The sequence below is a fragment of the Suncus etruscus genome, chromosome 12 (genome assembly GCF_024139225.1).
Source record: "Suncus etruscus isolate mSunEtr1 chromosome 12, mSunEtr1.pri.cur, whole genome shotgun sequence".
In the NCBI taxonomy this organism is placed as follows: domain Eukaryota; kingdom Metazoa; phylum Chordata; class Mammalia; order Eulipotyphla; family Soricidae; genus Suncus; species Suncus etruscus.
In genome coordinates this window covers 6,164,978-6,184,274 of record NC_064859.1, presented here as the reverse complement: position 1 = coordinate 6,184,274, position 19,297 = coordinate 6,164,978, and the positions used below count along the sequence as shown (strand labels likewise).

The following is a 19,297-nucleotide window of genomic DNA, read 5'->3' as shown; positions in this document are numbered from 1 at the left end:
TCACTCATGAATTTTGGCATTTATTGGAATATTGAAATTCTGGGCATTAGAACTTAAACTTTCAATTTTCAACTCATTATTCATATTTATTTTGTTCTTATAAACAAATTTGTTTTGATTTTTTAATTATCAAAAAACTTCTCTGGAATTAACAACTTCTTAACTTGTCATTATACCTCATTACAGAAACATGTGGAACTCATTCAAAATATATGAGAGCTGCTTATCCAACCAAAACCTTCCCAAATCATTATACCATTGTCACGGTAAGTCTCTTTGGCCCACTGAAAAGACAAAATGGCCAGAGGGAAACAATAAATCATATCAGATAAGGTTAGGAAAGAACTGAGTGAGATCCACTGAAACATTTGAATAATACATCTAAGGCACAGCAGATAGTACACTTTCTAATAATACAATTTACATGGCTTCAATCCCCAACAACACATATGGTCTCCTGAGTACTGGCAGGTAGGATTCTTGAGCTTTGAGCCTAGTATGAGCACAGTCAGAAGAGGAAAGATGGAAGGAGAGAAGAAATTACACACACACACACACACACACACACACACACAGAAAGAGAGGGAGAAAAAGAGAAACAGAGCAACAGACATAGAGAGAAAGAGAAAGTGAGGGAGGGAGGAATGGAGGGAGGGAGGGAGAGAGGGATTATTTTCCTCCAGAGAGGGGACAGATAAAAGACTGAATATAGGAATTCTGCCTACCAGGTGTTATAAGTGGGTGCCTTCATTCAGGTAATTTAAATTAAGAGCCCTCAGATCTTTTCCTATCCCCTCCCCCCATTGGACTATCAACTGTAGCTAAACTTGTTTATTTCTTGACTGTCTTCATACCTGACAGGCCTCTCCTCTTCTTTATTCTTTATTACTAGAAATTTTATTGTGTCTTTACTTTGCATTCAGTCTTTTATTATAGAATAGTAATTATAACATATATATTTCAACCCTTTAGTAATTATATATATATTTGATTATATGCTGTTATAGACCAAGATAAAACTATAGCAGATATATTTTGTATATTTATATTTGTGTATATATTTTAATATATATCTTAGCATAAACCATATACCTACATATACATCTACATATTTATTTGCTCAGGTATTGAAGGATGTGAATTATAGATCTTAAGCTATTACAGTTTAAATCTTTTATGAACATATAGCTTCATCTTAAATTTTTCAAAAATTCTCATTTTAGGGTTTATATCCAGAATCACATGGTATCATTGACAATAACATGTATGATGTAAAGCTCAACAAGAATTTTTCACTTTCTTCTAACGAGAAAAATGACCCAGCTTGGTGGCATGGACAACCAGTATGTAACAGACAATATGTGGCACCAAAGTGAATTCTACTTTCTAGTATTAACTATGGATCATTTTTATCTTTCTCTTCTTAGAGTTTGACATAATATTTTTAATTTCTGAGGGTTGAGAATGAAAAATGTTTCATCACTGTTTGTAATTAAAATTTGACTCCTCTTTTTTGTTGTATTTTTTGGGCCACACCTGGTCACAGTCAGGATTACTCCTGGCTATGCACTCAGAAATCACTCTTGGTTTCGGGTACCATATGGGATGCTAGGGGATCGAACCATGATCCATCCTATGTTAGCACATGTAAGGCAAGTGCCCTACCACTTGCGCCACTGCTCCGGCCCCAATTTTGAATCTTTTAAGCATTTATTATTTCCTAAATTATGTTTTGTCAACACAATTTGGGTATTAATTATAAGTATATAAATCCGTAAGTTACTTGGAAAGAATGCAATTTTTCTTTATTTTTAATAGTAAAGAGTATAGTTTTATTTAAAAAATATGAGAGAGAAGACTGGAGTGATAGTAAAAAGATGGGACATCTACTTTGCACATGACTGAACAGGGTTTGACACCCAGCACCTTGTATGATCTCCTAAGCACTGTCAGGAATGATCCCTGTGCACAGAGTCAGGAGTAGGTTTTGAGCACAGCTAGGTTTTCCCCAAAAACTAAAAAGAAAATAAATCAGAAAAAATAAAAAAGAAGTTTGAGAGGAAAGAACAATAGAAAGTGCCCTGTAACATAACAGATGAGAAACTACTTGTACTCTGAACTGGGACGTATGCATTCCAGAATGCAATTGTTCTATAACTTTTTATTTTTTTGTTTTATAACTTTTTAAAAGAAAAGAAGAAACCATAAAATTTTATGAATTTGAAAAAAAGTCTTTTAAAAATACCTTACTTTAATCTTTGATTTTATTGGTAATTTCCTAAAAATTGTATTTCTAAATTGCTATGAAGAAAAGTTTTCAAAAATGTAAATAAATTTTAATAAATAAATAAAATAAGCACTAATTAATATGATTCTGAATCTGTTTCTTCTCTAAATGATGATTCTCTTGACTTCTACTTAGCTGAAATTTTCTCCCTTATAGGTTTGGCTAACAGCAATGTATCAAGGACTAAAAGCAGGTACCTACTTTTGGCCAGGATCAGATGTAGCTGTAAATGGCTCCTTTCCAACTAGATACATGGTTTACAACAGGTACTAAAGCTTTTGTAGTTATGGTTTCATCTAGGCAGGAATAATTACCATATTATTGTATTCTTCCAGTTTGGAGGTCAAAATTGTTGAAAATATCATTGATTCCTTTCTCTTATACTCTTTGCCTATCTTACCAGTAAATGCTTATAGCTTGGATTCAAAATATATGCAGTCTAAGACATTATTTTTACTTCCTAGGACTTTGGTTTTATATATCTTTGTTTTTGTTTGCCTCATTATGTGCCTGCATACTGCTGTTTTTGCACACTCTTTTTTTCCTATTGAATCACTTAGAATTAAAAATTACAACATAATTCATGGCTGGATGTCATGTATACAATGTTCCCACACCAATACCTTCACCAGTGCCCATTTCTCTCCACTAATTCTTCTAATTCATTCATAGATTATCAGTCAGATTAAATGTTTTTTAAGAAAAATCGAGCTCAATTATGACACTCAGGCAAAATAAAAATGGAGTTTTAGCAAGCAAGTTTATCTGAAGGAAAACACGGTAATACTTTTGAGTAATACTAATAATTTTCAATATTTTAATCATATATAAAAATATTACCTGAAAATAAAACCTAACTTTTTTTTTTTTTTTTGGCCACACCCGTTTGATGCTTAGGGGTTACTCCTGGCTAAGTGCTCAGAAATTACCCCTGGCTTGGGTGGACCATATGGGACGCCGGGGGATTGAACCATGGTCCTTCCTTGGCTAGTGCTTGCAAGGCAGACACCTTACCTCTAGCGCCACCTCGTCGGCTTCTAAAACCTAACTTTTGAGTAAAAATAGTGGGATAATTTTTATTTGAGTAATTAAAAGCTATTTATTGCTGTTTTAGGAGTATCCCTTATGAAGAGAGGATCTTTCAGTTGTTAAATTGGCTGGACCTTCCCAAAACTGAAAGGTAATATCAAGCATCAGAAATGTGTTGGCACAGTAAAATTTTATGGCTCTACAGTCACACTTAAAAAATTTAAAAGAGGTCCAAAACAATAGTACAGAGTTCAGGGTGTTTGCCTTACATATGGTCAAATATGTTTGATTACCAGCACCCCAGATGGACTCCTAAGCTCTCTGGGTATGATCACTGAGCACAGAGCTAGCAGTAAACCCTGAGCACTGCCAGTTATGGCCCCAAAATTAAATTAGCATTTAGTGAGGGCATAGGGATATGATAGAAGGTAATGTGTTTGGCTTCCATGTTCAAACTCAGTTCTATCCCTGTCATTTCATCTGGTTTCACAAGTAAAGCCAGGAATGATCTCTGAACACAGAGCCAGGAGGAAATCCTGAGCACAGATGGGTGTGTCCCTAACTCCTCCGAATAAATAAATAGTCATTTGGGAGAGAAAAACTTGACAATATCTTTTAAAGGGTACCTTTCAATAATTATTACTTGGAACAGTGGCTTTTTGCTCTCAAGAATGTGATTGACACAGTAGAACAATACACATTGAGCTATTTGCACAAGAAAATAGAGACAAATGTCACCCAAGAATTGAGGACTGGCAGCAGAATGGATAATAATAGAACTTAAAGGTGAGTTCTGAGGAATGACTTAATGGAGCCTGAAGTTCCAGTTAAAAATGTTCCTAGCAATCGAGTGAAAGAGGAAGATTCCTGAAAACTAAGGCACAGAAAAAGCATCAAGAACAAGGCAGTTTTATTATTGAGTCAGAACAGTGCTTACATACTGAAATTTTGTTTATATTCTTATGTTCTCTGGGAGCCATTGGACCTGCATAACAAAACAGAGTAAGAAAAAAAATGACCACAATACTCTAAACCTATGAAACACCCAAATTCAACTTATACATTTATTGTAAATGGATAATGTTTTTGTCTGCTTCACTTTTATTTCTAGACCTGATTTTTATACCATTTATGTGGAACAGCCCGATTCTGCAGGACATGACTCTGGACCAGTGAGTGCCAAAGTAAGTAAAAAACAAAACAAAACAAAACAAAAAAAAAACACCAACAAAAAACCCAGAAACAAAGTAGGGACCTGTACAGCTGCAAAGTATCAAGTGCAAAAAGGGTAGTGGGATAGCCAGGCACACAGCTCAGCTTCCAGGAAGTAGTTGCCAGAGAGAGAGAGAGAGAGAGATAATGGAGCTGAAACCCCAGATGACATGGACCAGGGGAGCCAAGAGTTCTCCTGTAACACACAAGAGGAGACCAGGCAATGATGACCATGAAACAAAAGAATAGACATGGAAGTGAATATTAGGAATGTTTGATCCACTTCTTTGGAAGTAAGTAATCATGAGTAATCCTGGGAGGGAGTGCATTAAATATGTACAATGCTTTGGGGAGTATTTCCATTTAAATGATGTTAATTCTCCCTACCCATGAGCATGGTATATTTCTCCATTTCCTTGTGTCCTCTTTTATATTTTGAAGTAGTGTTTTGTAGAATTTTCTATATAAATTTTTCACTTCTTTAACTAAGTTGACTCTGAAGGTCCTTCATTTTTTGAGGCACTATTGTGATTGAGATTGTTCTTTTTAATGTTTCTTCTCTTTAATATTTGTATATAAAAACATCATGTATTTTTGTATAGTAATTTTGAAACTTTGCATGTCACTTTCTCCAGAGTGATCAGATCCTAATATGATTGTCCTATTAGACCCTTCTCTACTCCAGCTACATTCACAGCTCTTTCTACCCTGGTAGGATATTCTGACTCTTATCTCTATTGTCTCTGGGTATTGTTACCATACTATCTCTGTTTTTCTTATATCTCACAAGTAATTAAGATTGTTCTATACAATCTCTTTTTCTTTTTTTTAACCCTCCCAAATACATTATTTAATATAACCATCACAGGGGTTGAACAGACTTAATTTAAAATGAACAAAAACAAAACAAAAATGAAACGACAAATGAAGACATGGAGTTCTGTACAGAGAGACTGAGACAGATGGAGTGACAAAAAGAATAGCTGAAGGGACAGTAAAGATGAAGACAGAGGAGGAGCAGGGCAGAGATGGTCCTTCTGTCAGGGCTCTTGGCTGGACACCTGCTTCGAGTAGGTACTTCTTGAAGTAGGTACTTCTTAAAGTAGGTAAGAAGTAGGTACTTCTTGAAAGCTGGAGGATTTTTCCAGAGCTCTGCTGCATGCATGTTCAAAGAATTGTCGATGTTGGGTTCTCCTAGTAGGCTCTGGATGGAGAGCAAGATGGTTCTGACGTCATAGAGAGCAGACCACTTGTCTTTCAGGATATCCAGGCAGATGTTCCCATGTGTGTCCACATTCGGGTGGTGGCAGGGTGTGAGGAACTTGACTGTAGGTGCGTTGTAAGGATAGCCGCTGGGGAACTCCAGGGAAATCTTATACCTCAGGTCCTCATAGCCCGTGTCAGCATCTCCATGGATGGTCTCTACCCACTTTAAAAGGTTGTCTGACTCAGGAAAGGCAGAAATCCCTTTGTCACCAGACATCCTGAGGGTCATCAGTTCCTGCTGTAGCCTCTTCCCCACGGGACTCCGGGCAGCGCCCCCACTGGGCTCAACTCCTTTACGGGCAGCAGTGACGCTGGTGGCAGCGGGGTCGAGGTTTTGGGAGGCCATCCCGGCCTCATTTTACTCTCATTTCACTCAGCATAATAGTCTCCATATACCTTCATGTATAAACAAATTTTATGACTTCATTTTTCCTAATGGTTACATAGTATTCTATTGTGTAGATGTACCACAGTTTCTTTAGCCAATCATCTGTTGTCAGGCACAATCTGGGTTGCTTCCAGATTCTGGCTATCTTAAATAATTTTGAGATGAACACAAGAGTGCAGAGTACATTTTTGTATTGTGATTTTGTATTCCCAGGGCATATCCCTAGGAGAGGTATTGCTGGATCATATGGAAGCTCAATTTCTTGTTTTCTGAGGAATTTTCATGTTATTTTCCAAATAGACTGGATCAGTCTTTATTCCCATCGGCAGAGAATGAGAATTCCTTTCGCTCCCTTCCACACCATAATTTTGTGATGTATTCTAGTCTCTGTGGTGTGAGATGATATCTCATTGTTGTTTTTTATTTGCAATTTGTAGGTGATTAGTTAACGAAGAGCATTTTTCCTTGTGCCATTTGGCCATCTGTATTTCTTCTTTGAGTAAATGTCTATTCATTTATTTCCCCCAGTTTTGGATGGGGTTAGATATTTTCTTCTAAAGTCCAATCAGCACTTCTTTTTTCGGTTTTTGGTTTTTGGGCCACACCCAGTGATGCTCAGGGTTTACTCCTGGCTATGCATTCAGAAATCGCTCCTGGATGGGGGGACCATTTGGGATGCCAGGGGATCAAACAGTGGTCTGTCTAGGGTCAGACACGTGCAAGATAAACACCCTACTGCTGTGCCACTACTCCAGCCTATTACCTTTTATGTCTTATATATTAACCTCTTACTTAATGGGTATCAGAGTGAAAAGCTTTGCCCATTTTGTGGGTAGTCTTTGTATCCTAGTCACTATCTTTTGAGGTACAGAAGCTTCTGAATTAAATTTAATCTCATTTGTTTATCTTTTCTTCCACTTGCTTGGCCAGTGGTGTTACATTCTTGAGAAATTTCAGTGTCATTGAGTGTTCTGCCTAGGTTTTACTATGTGCTTTATGGTTTTATATTTAACATCTCATTAAAATCTGACTCTTTTCTGGTCTTCTGAAGCTCTCCTCAGAGGGCTAGGAAGGACCTCCAAAAAACTGTCTTCAGAGCCACTCAGGCTGAAAGGCCAAGAAAGATTGAGTGAGTAAAAACCAGCACTCAGGAAGCCAGGCTGAGAGCTAACTCCTTTGTCTGTGGAGGAATCTGCCCTGCTGAGCAATTGCCAACTGGGAGAAGCTGAAGGGACCTGTAGGCTTTGAGTGTTTCTCTTTTCTGATCTCCTGAAGCTCTCCTCAGAGGGCTTTGCTTCGCTTTGTTTTGTGGCCATGCACTCTTTCTAACTAATGAACCCCACCACAATAAGCAGAAAAAAATCACACTACAGCATTTCAATGGGGAAACCTTGCAGGCAAACACCATGCACAGAGAATGAAGATGACAGCTCTAATGACCCAAAAATATCAATCATCTGATTAACCTCTCAGATAAGGAGTTTAGAATAGAAATATGGAGGGCCCTCATGGAAATCAAAGAAAATATAGCTCTAGCTGAACAGAAACAAAGACAGAAATCAGAAAACTCCAAATTGAAATAACAGATCTGAAAAACACAGTAGCTCAATTGAAAAACTTAATGGACAGCCTCTCCAACAACAGCTGAGGACAGAATTAGTGAACTGGAAGATCAAATGCAGAACACTCCATACAGCAGAAGATATTGGAAAAAAAACCTTAAGAAAAATGATCATACAATGGAAAAAGTACTCAAGGAAAGTGAGCAGATGAAAATAGAAGTCTTTGATAAACTCAACAGAAACAACATAAGAATCATTGGAGTCCCAGAGGCACAGGAAGGGAATCCATAGGAAGAATCAAGAGTCAAAGACATCATTATAGAGAAACTCCCAGAGCTAAAGACTGTATGCAATCAAATCCTGCATGCCCAAAGAGTATGAGCGAAAAGAGACCCAAAGAAAAACACCGCAAGACACATCCTAGTTACAATGATGAACCCCACAGATAGATATAGAAAATTGAAAACAGCAAGATCAAAAAGGAAATTACATACAAAGGCGAATCATTAAGACTTACAGCAGACATGTTACAAGAAACTCTCAAGGCCAGAAGACAGTGGTGGGATATTGTGACAAGACTGAATGAAATGGATGCCTCACCTAGAATACTGCACCCAGCACAACTCATGTTAAGGTTTGAAGAAAGGATACATAGCTTCACAGATAAGCAACAGCTCAAAAACTTCACAGATGTAAAACCAGTTTTAAAGGAAAAACTGAAAGTTCTACTTTAAGACATGACAGACCAACAAACACACCAAACATATACACAAAGATTACATTAAATCCCATAACAATCATCTCCCTCAATGTCAATGGACTAAATGCATCAGTTAAGAGACACAGAAAAAGATGAATTCAACCTTCTGATACCTACAAGAAACACACCTGAATAGTCAGAACAAATATAGACTCAAAATCAAAGACTGGAGGGAAATCATCCAAACAAACAACACCCTTAAAAAAGCTGGGGTGTCCAAATTAATGTCAGACAACACAAATTTTATACTCAGAAAAGTCATAAGTGACAAAGATGGACACTTCGGACTAATCAAGGGATATGTGCAACAGGAAGAAATCACACTACTAAACATAGAAAACACATACTAAAAATGGAATGCACCCAATGAGAGACAGGAAATTATCTAATACAATTATTGCCAAATTTGAAAGAGGACATCAATAATAGCACAATCATTGTGGGAGATCTCAACATGGCCCTGTCAACACTTGATAGGTCAACCAGACTGAAATCAAAAAGAAATACTATCCCTGAAAAGAGAAATGGAAGAAAGAGGCCTAGTAGATATATTTCGGACACTGCATCCCCGGAAACCTGGATACACATTCTTCTCCAATGTACATGGGTCATTCTCCAGTATAGACTACATGCTGGCACATAAAACGTACCTCCATGAAATCAAGAGGATAGAAATCTTGCAGGCTACCTTTGCTGACCACAAGGCTCTGGAATTAGATGTGAACTACAAAGGGACACAGAAGAAAAACTTTAAAAACTGGAAATCAAACAGCCTGCTACTGAAAACCAGTGGGTCCAAGATGAAATCAAAGAGGAAATCTAAACTTTCATGGAAACAAATGACAATAAAGACACAAACTATCAGAATCTATGAGACACAGCAAAAGCATTCCTGAAAGAAAAATTTATAGCTTTGCAAGCACACATCAGGAAGGAAGAAGGGGCATATCTGAACAACTTAATGACGCAGCTTATAAAATTAGAAAATGATCAACAAAAACAACCAAAAAGAGAGAGACAGAAGGAAATAACAAAGTTGAGAGCAGAAATCAATGAAGTGGATACCCCCCAAAAAATAATCCAAAAGATCAATGAAAGAAGTTTTTTTTTTTATAATTCTATTTTTTTATTTTATTTAAACATCTTGATTACATACATGATGGTGTTTGGGTTTCAGTCATGTAAAGAACACCCCCCCATCACTAGTGCAACATTTCCATCACCAATGTCCCAAGTCTCCCTCCTCCCCACCCGACCCCCACCTGTACTCTAAACAGGCTCTCCATTTCCCTCATACAGTCTCATTATTAGGACAGTTCAAAATGTAGTTATTTCTCTAATTAAACTCATCACTCTTTGTGGTGAGCTTCCTGAGGTGAGCTGGAACTTCCAGCTCTTTTCTCTTTTGTGTCTGAAAATTATTATTGCAAGAATGTCTTTCTTTTTTCTTAAAACCCATAGATGAATGAGACCATTCTGCATCTTTCTCTTTCTCTCTGATTGATAGACCATTGGCAAAACTCACAAAGAGAGAGAAAGAAACTTGATGACCCATATTAGAAACGAAAAGAGGAGATAACTACAGACATTGCATAAATCCAAAGGGTAATCAGAGACTACTTTGAGAAACTCTATGCCACTAGACATGAGAACCTGGAAGAAATGTATGAATTCTTGGACTCTTATGTAGGATGTAGCATATCTAAACACTCCCATTACTATTGAGGAAATTACAATGGTAATCAAATATCTTCCCCAAAAGAAAAGCCCAGGCCCATATGGATTTAGTAATGAAATCTTTCAAACCTTTCAAGAGAAACTACTACCAATCCTAGCCAGGCTCTTTCATGAAATTGAAAAAAACAGGAACACTTCCACACAGCTTTTATAAAGCCAAAATCACCTTGATAAGAAAACCAGACAGAGATGCTGCCAAAGAAGAAAATTACAGACCAATATCCCTTATGAACACAGATGCAAAGATCCTCAACAAAATCCTGGCAAATAAGATCCAATACCTCATTAAGAAAATCATCCACTACTAATAGGTTTCATCCCAGGACTGCAAATATGGTTTAACGTCCATAAATTTATCAACATAATACACAACTTCAACAACAACAAAAAATAAAATCACATGATTATATCAATAGACACAGAGCAAGCATTTGATAAAACCCAACACCCATTCTTGATCAAAACTCTCAGAAAGATGGGAATGAAGGGAACCTTTCTCAATATAGTTAAGGCCATCTACCAAAACCAATGGCAAATATTATCCTCAATGGAGAAAAACTAAAAGCCTTTCCTCTAAATTCTGGTACAAGACAAGGTTGTCTGCTCTCACCATTCCTATTCAACATAGTACTGGAAGTACTTGCTAAAGTGATTAGGCAAGAAAAAGATATCAAGGAAATCCATATAGGAAAGGAAGAAGTCAAGCTCTCACTGTTTGCAGATGACATGATACTCTACTTAGAAAACCCTAAATACTCTACGAAAAAGCTTCTAAAAACAATAGATAAATATAGCAATGTGGCAGGCTACAAAATTAACACACAGAATTCAATGGCCTTTTTATACACCAACAATGATAGGGAAGAAATGGACATTAAGAAAACAACCCATTCACATTATTGTCACACAAACTCACATATGTTGAAGTCAACTTGACCAAAGATGTGAAGAATCTATACAAAGAAAACTATAAAAACAAGCTCCAAGAAATAAGAGAAGACATATGGAAATGAAACACATACCCTGCTTATGGATTGGCAGGACTAACATCATTAAAATGGCAATACTCCCCAAAGCATTATATAGATTTAATGTGATCCCTCTAAAGATACCCATGACATTCTTCAAAGAAGTGGATAAAACACTTCTGAAATTTATTTGGAAAAATAAACACCCCCGAATAGTTAAAGCAATCTTTGGGAAAAGGAATATGGGAGGCATTACTTTCCCCAACTTTAAAATGTATTACAAAGCAATAGTTATCAAAACAGCGTGGTTTTGGAATAAAGACAGAGCCTCAGATCAGTGAAATAGGCTTGAGTACTCAGAGAATTCCTCAGACATACAATCACTTAATTTTTGATAAAGTAGCAAGAAATCCTAAATGGAGCAGGAAAAGTCTCTTCAACAAGTGGTGTTGGCCAAACTGGTTAGCCACTTGTAAAAAAGTGAACTTAGACCCTCCCAGCTAATCATGTACGAAGGTAAAATGTAATGAATTAAAGACCTTGATATCAGACCTGATACCATAAGATATATTGAACAACACGTATGTAAAACATTGAGGATAAAGACATCTTCAAGGAGGAAACTGCATTCTCCAAACAAGTGGAAACAGAGATGAATAGAGGGGAATATATTAATTGTGAGAAGCTTCCACACCTCAAGGAAATAGTGCCCAGGATACAAGAGGCACTCACTGAGTGGGAGAAACTATTTACCCAATACCCATCAGATATGGGGCTAATATCCAAAATATATAAGGCACTATCAGAACTTTACATGAAAAAAAATCTAATCTCATCAATAAATGGGGAGAAGAAATGAACAGACACTTTGACAAAAAAGAAATACAAATGGCCAAAGGCACATGAAAAAATGCTCCACATCACTATTTCACCAGAGAGATGCAAATCAAAACAACCATGAGCTACCATCTCACACCACAGAGATTGGCACACATCACAAAGAATGAGAACAAGCAGTGTTGGTGGGGATGTGGAGAGAAAGGAACTCTTATTCACTGCTGGTGGGAATGCCGTCTAGTCCAACCTTTATGGAAAGTGATATGGATATTCCTCCAAAAACTGGAAATTGAGCTCCTTTACAATCCAGTTATACCACTCCTAGGAATATACCCTAGGAACACAAAAATATAACACAAAAATCCCTTCCTCACACTAATATTCATTGCAGCACTATTTACAATAGCCAGACTCTGGAACCAACCAAGATGCCCTTCAACAGATGAATTGCTAAAGAAACTGTGGTACATATACACAATGGAATATTATGCAGCTGTCAGGAGAGATGAAGTCATGAAATTTTCCTATACATGGATGTACATGGAATCTATTATGCTGAGTGAAATAAGTCAGAGAGAGAGAGAGAGATGCAGAATAGTCTCACTTACCTATGGGTTTTAAGAAAAATAAAAGTCATTCTTGCAATAGTTTTTAAAGACAAAAGAGAGGAGGGCTGGAAGTTCCAGCTCACTTCATGAAGCTCACCATAAATAGTGATGAGTGCAGTTAGAGAAATAACGACATTGAGAACAATGTGAATGAATGAGGGAAGTAGAAAGCCTGTACAGAATACAGGCAAGGGTGGGGTGGGGAGGAGGGAGATTTGGGACATTGGTGATGGAAATGTTGCACTGGTGAAGGGGGGTGTTTTTACAAGAATGAATCCCAACCATAATCATGTTTGTAATCAAGGTTTTTAAATAAAGTATTTATTAAAAAAGAAAATATTAATGATAAAAATCCAATATCAAATTAAAATTTATTTTAATTTGACCTTTGTGAATGTGTTAAGAAGAGGTCTGAGTTAAATCTTTTGCATGTAGTTGACAGTTTTTACAGCAAGGTGAATGACTTTTTTAATTTCACTATGTATTTCTTGCATTATTTTAATCAAAAATTAATTGTAAACTGGTTGGTCCATCTCTGATTATTCATGTCTCTTCTGTTGATATAAAGGCATGTCTTTATTACAATATCATGTTGTTTTAGTGACTATTGCTTTATAGTATATTTTAAATTGGGGAAAGTGATTTGTTCCATCGTTTTTTGAAAAGGATTGTTTTGTACATTTATTTTTCCATATGAATTTCCAGAGTGTCTAATTCATTTCTTTGAAAAATGTCATGGGAATTTTTATAAGGGTTGCAGTAAATCTGTACAATTCTTTAGGAAGTATTTAAAATTTAATGTTGTTAATGATCCCAATATATGAGGAGGGTATATGTCTACATTTCCTTGTGTCTTCTTTTATTTATTTTTTAGTTAAGCACCATGATTACATACATTATTATAGTCGGGTTTCAGTCATAAAAAGAATATCACCCTTCAGCAGTGCAACCTTCCCACCACCAGTCACCCCATCTTCCTCCTTCCCACCCCTTCCCTGCCTGTATTTGAGACAGCCATTCTACTTCTCTCACTTATTAACATTGTCATGATAGTTAGTGTAGTCATCTCTGTAACTAAATTTATCACTCTATGAGGTGAGCTTCACGTTGAGAACAAGTCCTTCCAGCCCTTATCTTCATTGTCTCTGGGCGTTATTACAATACTGTCTTTTGTTTTTTTATAATCCATAGATGAATGAAACTATTCTTTGTCTATATTTCTTTCTCTAACTTATTTTACTCAGCATTCTATGTACATCATGTAGAGAAAAATTGCATGACTTCATCTTTCCTGATCGCTGCATAATATTCCATCATGCATATGTACATAGTTCCTTTAGCCATTCACTGTTGAAAGGCATCTTTGTTGTTTCCGAAGTCTAGCCATTGTAAATAGTGCTGTAATGAATATAGGTGTGAGGAAGGCACTTTTGTCTTGTGTTTTTTGTTTGTTTGTTTGTTTGTTTGTTTTGTTTTGTTTTTTATTATTCCTAGGGTATATTCTTAGGAGTTGTATAGCTGGATTATATGGGAGATGAATTTATAATCTTTATTTATTTTTGGTTTTTAGGCCACACCCAGTGATTCACAGGGGTTACTCCTGACTCTACATTCAGAACTTGCTCCTGACTTGGGGACAATTTGGGATGCCAAAGATCAAACTGAGATCCATCCTGGATCAGCCTCTTTCAAGGCAAATACCATACCACTGTGCTATCAATCTGGCCCACAATTTTAAGTCTTTTGAGGTATCCCTATATTGTTTTCCATAAAGGCTGGACTAAACAACATTCCCACCAGCAGTGAATGAGAGTTCCTTTCTCTCCACATCCTCTCCTGCATTTACTGTTCTTGTTCTTTGTGATGTGTGCTAGTCTCTGTGGTGTGAGATGGTACCTCATTGTTATTTTGATTTGCATCTCCCTGATGATTAGTGATGTGGAACATTTTTTTCATGTGTCTCTTGTCCATTTGTATTTCTTCATTGATGAAGAAATGTTCATTTTTTCTCCTCATTTTTTTAAATTATTAAATTTTTTATTTAAGCACCATGATTACAAGCATGATTATAGTTGGGTTTCAGTCACAAACAGAATATCCTCCTTCACCAGTGCAACATTCTCACCCCCAATGTCCCCCTTTCCTTCCCATCCCCTGCCTGTAATTGAGACAGACATTCTACTAGCAGTTATTTTCTTTCTTTAAGTTCAGTAAGCTTTTTTGTTCTTTCTTGAAGGATAAGTATTAAAATAAATACAGCAGTAAAGGTGTGAAAATGTCAATCGCCGTTGTTTGCATAGGCCCAGCAAAATATGGGGAAAACGAAAATAAAATCCTTGGTCTGATTACAAGTAGGACTCACCCCAGATGTTTATTGGCATAAGACCTACTCTGGGCTCTAGGCATACCAGTCTGTCCAACCCCTGAGTCATTCTTCATGGTCCCGGTGAAACATTTTCACATTTTAGGCGTTGTTGGTGTCAGGTTCCTGGATTTAAAGATTCTGGATTCTGTGCATTTCCTTCATTGAAGTCAGGTTGATGTGTAGCATCCTCTAGTTTCTCTTCACCATTAGATTCAGAGAGACCTGCCCTGAAATAGGTCGTTGCTAAGTAGTCTGGGTGTTGAGAGCTCTCTTTGGAGTAAGTCAATGCCAGATCAGTGGTAGGGTCTTCCCCGGTAGAGTTTTGCATCCTTGTAATATTATAGACACTTGTGATTGTTTCCATAGATGGTATCCATTATTCAGGGGTTTATGGGCAATGACCATTCTTCTGAGGCCTAAGCCAAATCATTATTCCAGTGTTTAGGGTATAAGGCCTAACTGCATTACAAACTTTGTGTTCCCATCTCTATTAGATAAGAACTTGTTTGCATATGTATTATTTTCCCATTTTAATGTGCCTATGCAAAAGAGAAACAATGCCACAAGGTATTGTTGGTGCATCTGGTTCTCCCATTTTTTGATGGAGTTATATGTTTTTTTTTTCTTGTTAAGCTCACAGTACCTTGTATAAATTTAATATTAGTTCCTTATTTGATGGGTATTGAGTGAATAGTTTCTCTCATTTTGTGGGTGGTCTTCTGTATCCTAGGTACTAATTTCTTTGAGTTGCAGAAGCAACTTCCACTTGTTTGGAGAGTGCTGTTTCTTCCTTGAAGATGCCTTTAATCTCAATTTCATGGAGTGTTTTACCTACATGTTGTTCTATACACCTTATGGTTCGGGCATGATATCAAGGTCTTTATTCCATTTGGATTTGACCTTTATGCACGGTGTTAGATGAAGGTCTGAGTTCATGTTTTTGCAAGTGGCTGACCAGTTTTGCAACACCACATGTTGAAGAGGCTTTCCTTGCTCCATTTTGGATTTCTTGCCCCTTTTTCAAAAATTAATTAATTGTATATCTAGGGCACATTCTCTGAATACTCAAGTCTATTCCACTGATATAAGGGTCTGTCTTTATGCCAGTACCATGCTGTTTTAATGTCTATTGCTTTGTAAGACAATTTAAAGTTGGGGAAAATGATGCCTTCCATATTCCTTTTCCCAAGGTTGCTTTACCTATTCATGGATATTTATTGTTCCAAATAAATTTCAGGAGTGTTTGATCCACTTCTTTGTAGAATGTCATGGGTATCTTTAGAGGGATTTTGTTAAATCTGTACAATTCTTTGGGGAGTGTTGCCATTTTAATGATTTTAATCCTACCAATCCAGGTATTTGTCTCCATTTTTTGTGTCCTCTTTGATGTCTTGAAGCAGGTTTTTGTTGTATTATTTTTATAGGTTCTTCACCTCTTTAGTCAAGTTGACTCCAAGATATTTGATTTTGTGAGACAATATGTAAATGGGATTGATTTTTTTAATGTCCATTTCTTCCTTTTCATTTTTGGTGTACAAGAAGGCAATTTATTTTGAGTGTGAATTTTTTAGCCTGCCACTGTCCTATATGAATATATTATTTATAGAAGCTTTTGGTAGAGTCTTTCGAGTTTTCTAAATATAGTATGTCATCTGAAAACAGTGAGAGATTGACTTCTTTCTTTCCTATCTGGATGCCCTTGATAATTTTTTCCAAATCACTATGGCAAGAACTTATAGCTCTATTTTGAATAGGGCTGGTGAAAAGGGGCAGCCTTTTCTTAAACCAGATTTAAAGAAAAGGCTTTTAGTTTATCTCCATTGAGAAAAGTTCCTTTTATTCCCATCTTGATGAGAACTTTTATTGAGTGTGGGTGTTAGACCTTATTTTTTTTTTAATTTTTTTTATTTAAACACCTTGATTACATACATGATTGTGTTTGGGTTTCAGTCATAAAAGGAACACCACCCATCACCAGTGCAACATTCCCATCACCCAAGTCCCAAATCTCCCTCCTCCCCACCCAACCCCCGCCTGTACCCTAAACAGGCTCAACATTTCCCTCATACATTCTCAATATTAGGACAGTTCAAAATGTAGTTATTTCTCTAACTAAACTCATCACTCTTTGTGGTGAGCTTCCTGAGGTGAGCTGGAACTTCCAGCTCTTTTCTCTTTTGTGTCTGAAAATTATTATTACAAGGGTGTCTTTCATTTTTCTTAAAACCCATAGCTTATTAAATACTTTCTCTGCATCTATTGATATGATCATATGGTTTTAATTTTTCTTTTTGTTGATATGGTATATTATGCTGATTGATTTACATATGTTAAACCATCCTTGCAGCCCTGGAATAAAACCTACTTGGTTATGGTGTATGATCTTCTCGATGAAGCATTGGATCTTATATGTTAGATTTTTGTTGAAGCTCTTTGCATCTGTGTTCATCAGGGATATTGGTCTGTAGTTTTTTTTTTTTTTGCAACATCTCTGTCTGTTTTTTTTTTTTTATCAAGGTGATATTAGCTTTATAAAAATTCAACTTCATGAAAGAAACCTGAAAAGGATTTGTAGTAATTTCTCAGTACTCAGTAGTTATCTATTTAATTTTCAGGTTTGAAAGATTTTCTCTTTGTGATTCATTACTAATTTCAGTGCGTTATGATCTGAGAAGGTAGTCGAAACAATTTTTATCCTTTTATTTTATGGAGGTATGTCTATCTTGGAGAATGAGCCATGTTCTTTGGATAAGAATGTGTATCCTTGGGGCCAGAGTGGTGGCACAGCATAGGGCATTTGCCTTACATGCAGCTGACCTTGAACTGAGGGCAGACCACAGTTTGAAGCCCTGGCATCCCATATGGTTCCCCAAGCCAGGAGCAATTTCTGAGTGCATAGCCAGAAATAACCCCTGAGCATCACTGAGTGTGGCCCCCCCAAAAAAGAAAATAAAAAGAATGTATATCCAGTATTCTTGGAATGAAGAGCTCTATTTCTAGGCCACACTCTTTCATTACTTCCTTCAGAGCTAATATATTCTTGTTGGGTTTTAGCCTGCTTGACCTATCAATGGGTAACAGACAGTGTTGACATCTCCAACTATTACTGTGTTGATATTGATGACTTTCTTCAAATCTTTTAGTAATTGTTTTAAATATTTTGCTGGCCTCTCATTAGGTAATATATGTTTAGGAGTGTTATTTCTTTTTCGTGCACATATCCCTTGATTATTAAGAATTATCCATCTCTAACCCTTATAAGCCTTTTAAGTCTAAAGTCTGTGTCATCTGATATAAGTATGGCCACACCAGGCTTTTTAACAGGGCTGTTTGCTTGAATGATTGATCTCCAAGCTTTGACTTTGAGTCTATGCTTCCTCTAGTTATTCAAATGTGTTTCTTGTAGGTAGCAAAACGTTTGATTAAACACTTTGATCCATTTTGCTACTCTGTGTCTCTTAACTGGTGTATTTTAGTTTGTTGACATTGAAAGAGAAGATTGTCATAAGATTTAATGTGAACATTTTGTAGGACTTTGGTGTGTTTATTGGGTCTGCTTTGCTTCAAAGTAGACCTTTCAGTTCTTTTTTAAAGGCTTGGTTTGAGTCTGTAAATTTTCTGACCTTCTGTTTATCTGTGATTCTGCATATCATTAATTCAAACCTGAATGTAAGTCTTGGTGGTTGAAGAATTCTTGGCGAAGCATTCATTTCGTTGAGTTTTATTATTATATCCCACCACTGATTTTGGCCTTGAAGATTGCTTGTGACAAATATTCTGTAACTCTTAAGGATGCATTTTGGTGTAATTTTCCTTTTTTATCTTGCTGCCTTCAGTATTCTATTCCTATCTGTGGTATTGATCATTGTAGCCAGTATGTGCCTTGATGTGTTTTTCTTTGGATCTTTTTTTAGCTGATTCTTTTGTAGCAGGTATGCAGTATTTGTTTCATGCACTCTTTAGCTCTGGTAGTTTCTCTGCAATGATGCCCTTGTCTGTTGATTCTTTATGAGGATATTATTAATTGGTCTATGGGATTTCAGTGATTTTGATCACATTCTTTGAAGATTTTTTCCGGTTATCTGATCATTTGTTTAAAGCATCTTTTCCAACCACTTTTGTTTTGTAAAGCTGTTTTGCAGCTCATCTTCTAGCTCATTGACTCTGTCCTCAGCAGCTGTTACTCTTGCTGAAGCTTTCCAGTTAGGTTTTCATTTTGCCTACCATTTTTCAGCCCTGATATTTCAGTTTGAATTTTTCTCATTTCTCCTTACTTCT

General features: G+C 36.5%; 2 protein-coding genes across 4 annotated transcripts in view; one reads left to right on the top strand and one right to left on the bottom strand.

The window, feature by feature from the left end:
• Positions 1-19,297, top strand: part of ENPP3 (ectonucleotide pyrophosphatase/phosphodiesterase 3) — a 158,503-nt gene that overhangs the window by 53,214 nt on the left and 85,992 nt on the right. Inside the window, exons 7-11 of the mRNA XM_049785172.1 lie at positions 187-266; positions 1,224-1,343; positions 2,444-2,553; positions 3,402-3,467; positions 4,428-4,500. Coding sequence (XP_049641129.1) covers positions 187-266; positions 1,224-1,343; positions 2,444-2,553; positions 3,402-3,467; positions 4,428-4,500 — 449 coding nt within the window. The remainder of the gene's footprint in view (positions 1-186; positions 267-1,223; positions 1,344-2,443; positions 2,554-3,401; positions 3,468-4,427; positions 4,501-19,297) is intronic.
• On the bottom strand, positions 5,569-6,140 carry LOC126024765 (ubiquitin-conjugating enzyme E2 C-like). 3 transcript variants are annotated; one of them, XM_049785236.1, is made up of 3 exons: positions 5,837-6,140; positions 5,644-5,782; positions 5,569-5,611 (listed from the first exon to the last, which is right to left on the bottom strand). In XM_049785236.1, exons 1-3 carry the CDS (start codon positions 6,138-6,140, stop codon positions 5,569-5,571), a joined length of 486 nt encoding a protein of 161 aa, XP_049641193.1. The 3 variants fall into 3 exon arrangements, with proteins under 3 accessions (XP_049641193.1, XP_049641194.1, XP_049641192.1); XM_049785237.1 differs by having other exon boundaries at positions 5,644-5,935; positions 6,005-6,140; XM_049785235.1 differs by having other exon boundaries at positions 5,644-6,140.

What these genes read in the sequence shown, in the direction of transcription:
- LOC126024765 (XM_049785235.1), bottom strand. Translation starts at nt 6,140, where the DNA reads ATGGCCTCCCAAAACCTCGACCCCGCTGCCACCAGCGTCACTGCTGCC. An exon ending in CCAGCTTTCAAGAAGTACCT is followed by an intron (nt 5,612 to 5,643) that starts ACTTCTTACCTA and finishes AGTACCTACTTC; the next exon opens with AAGAAGTACCTACTCGAAGC.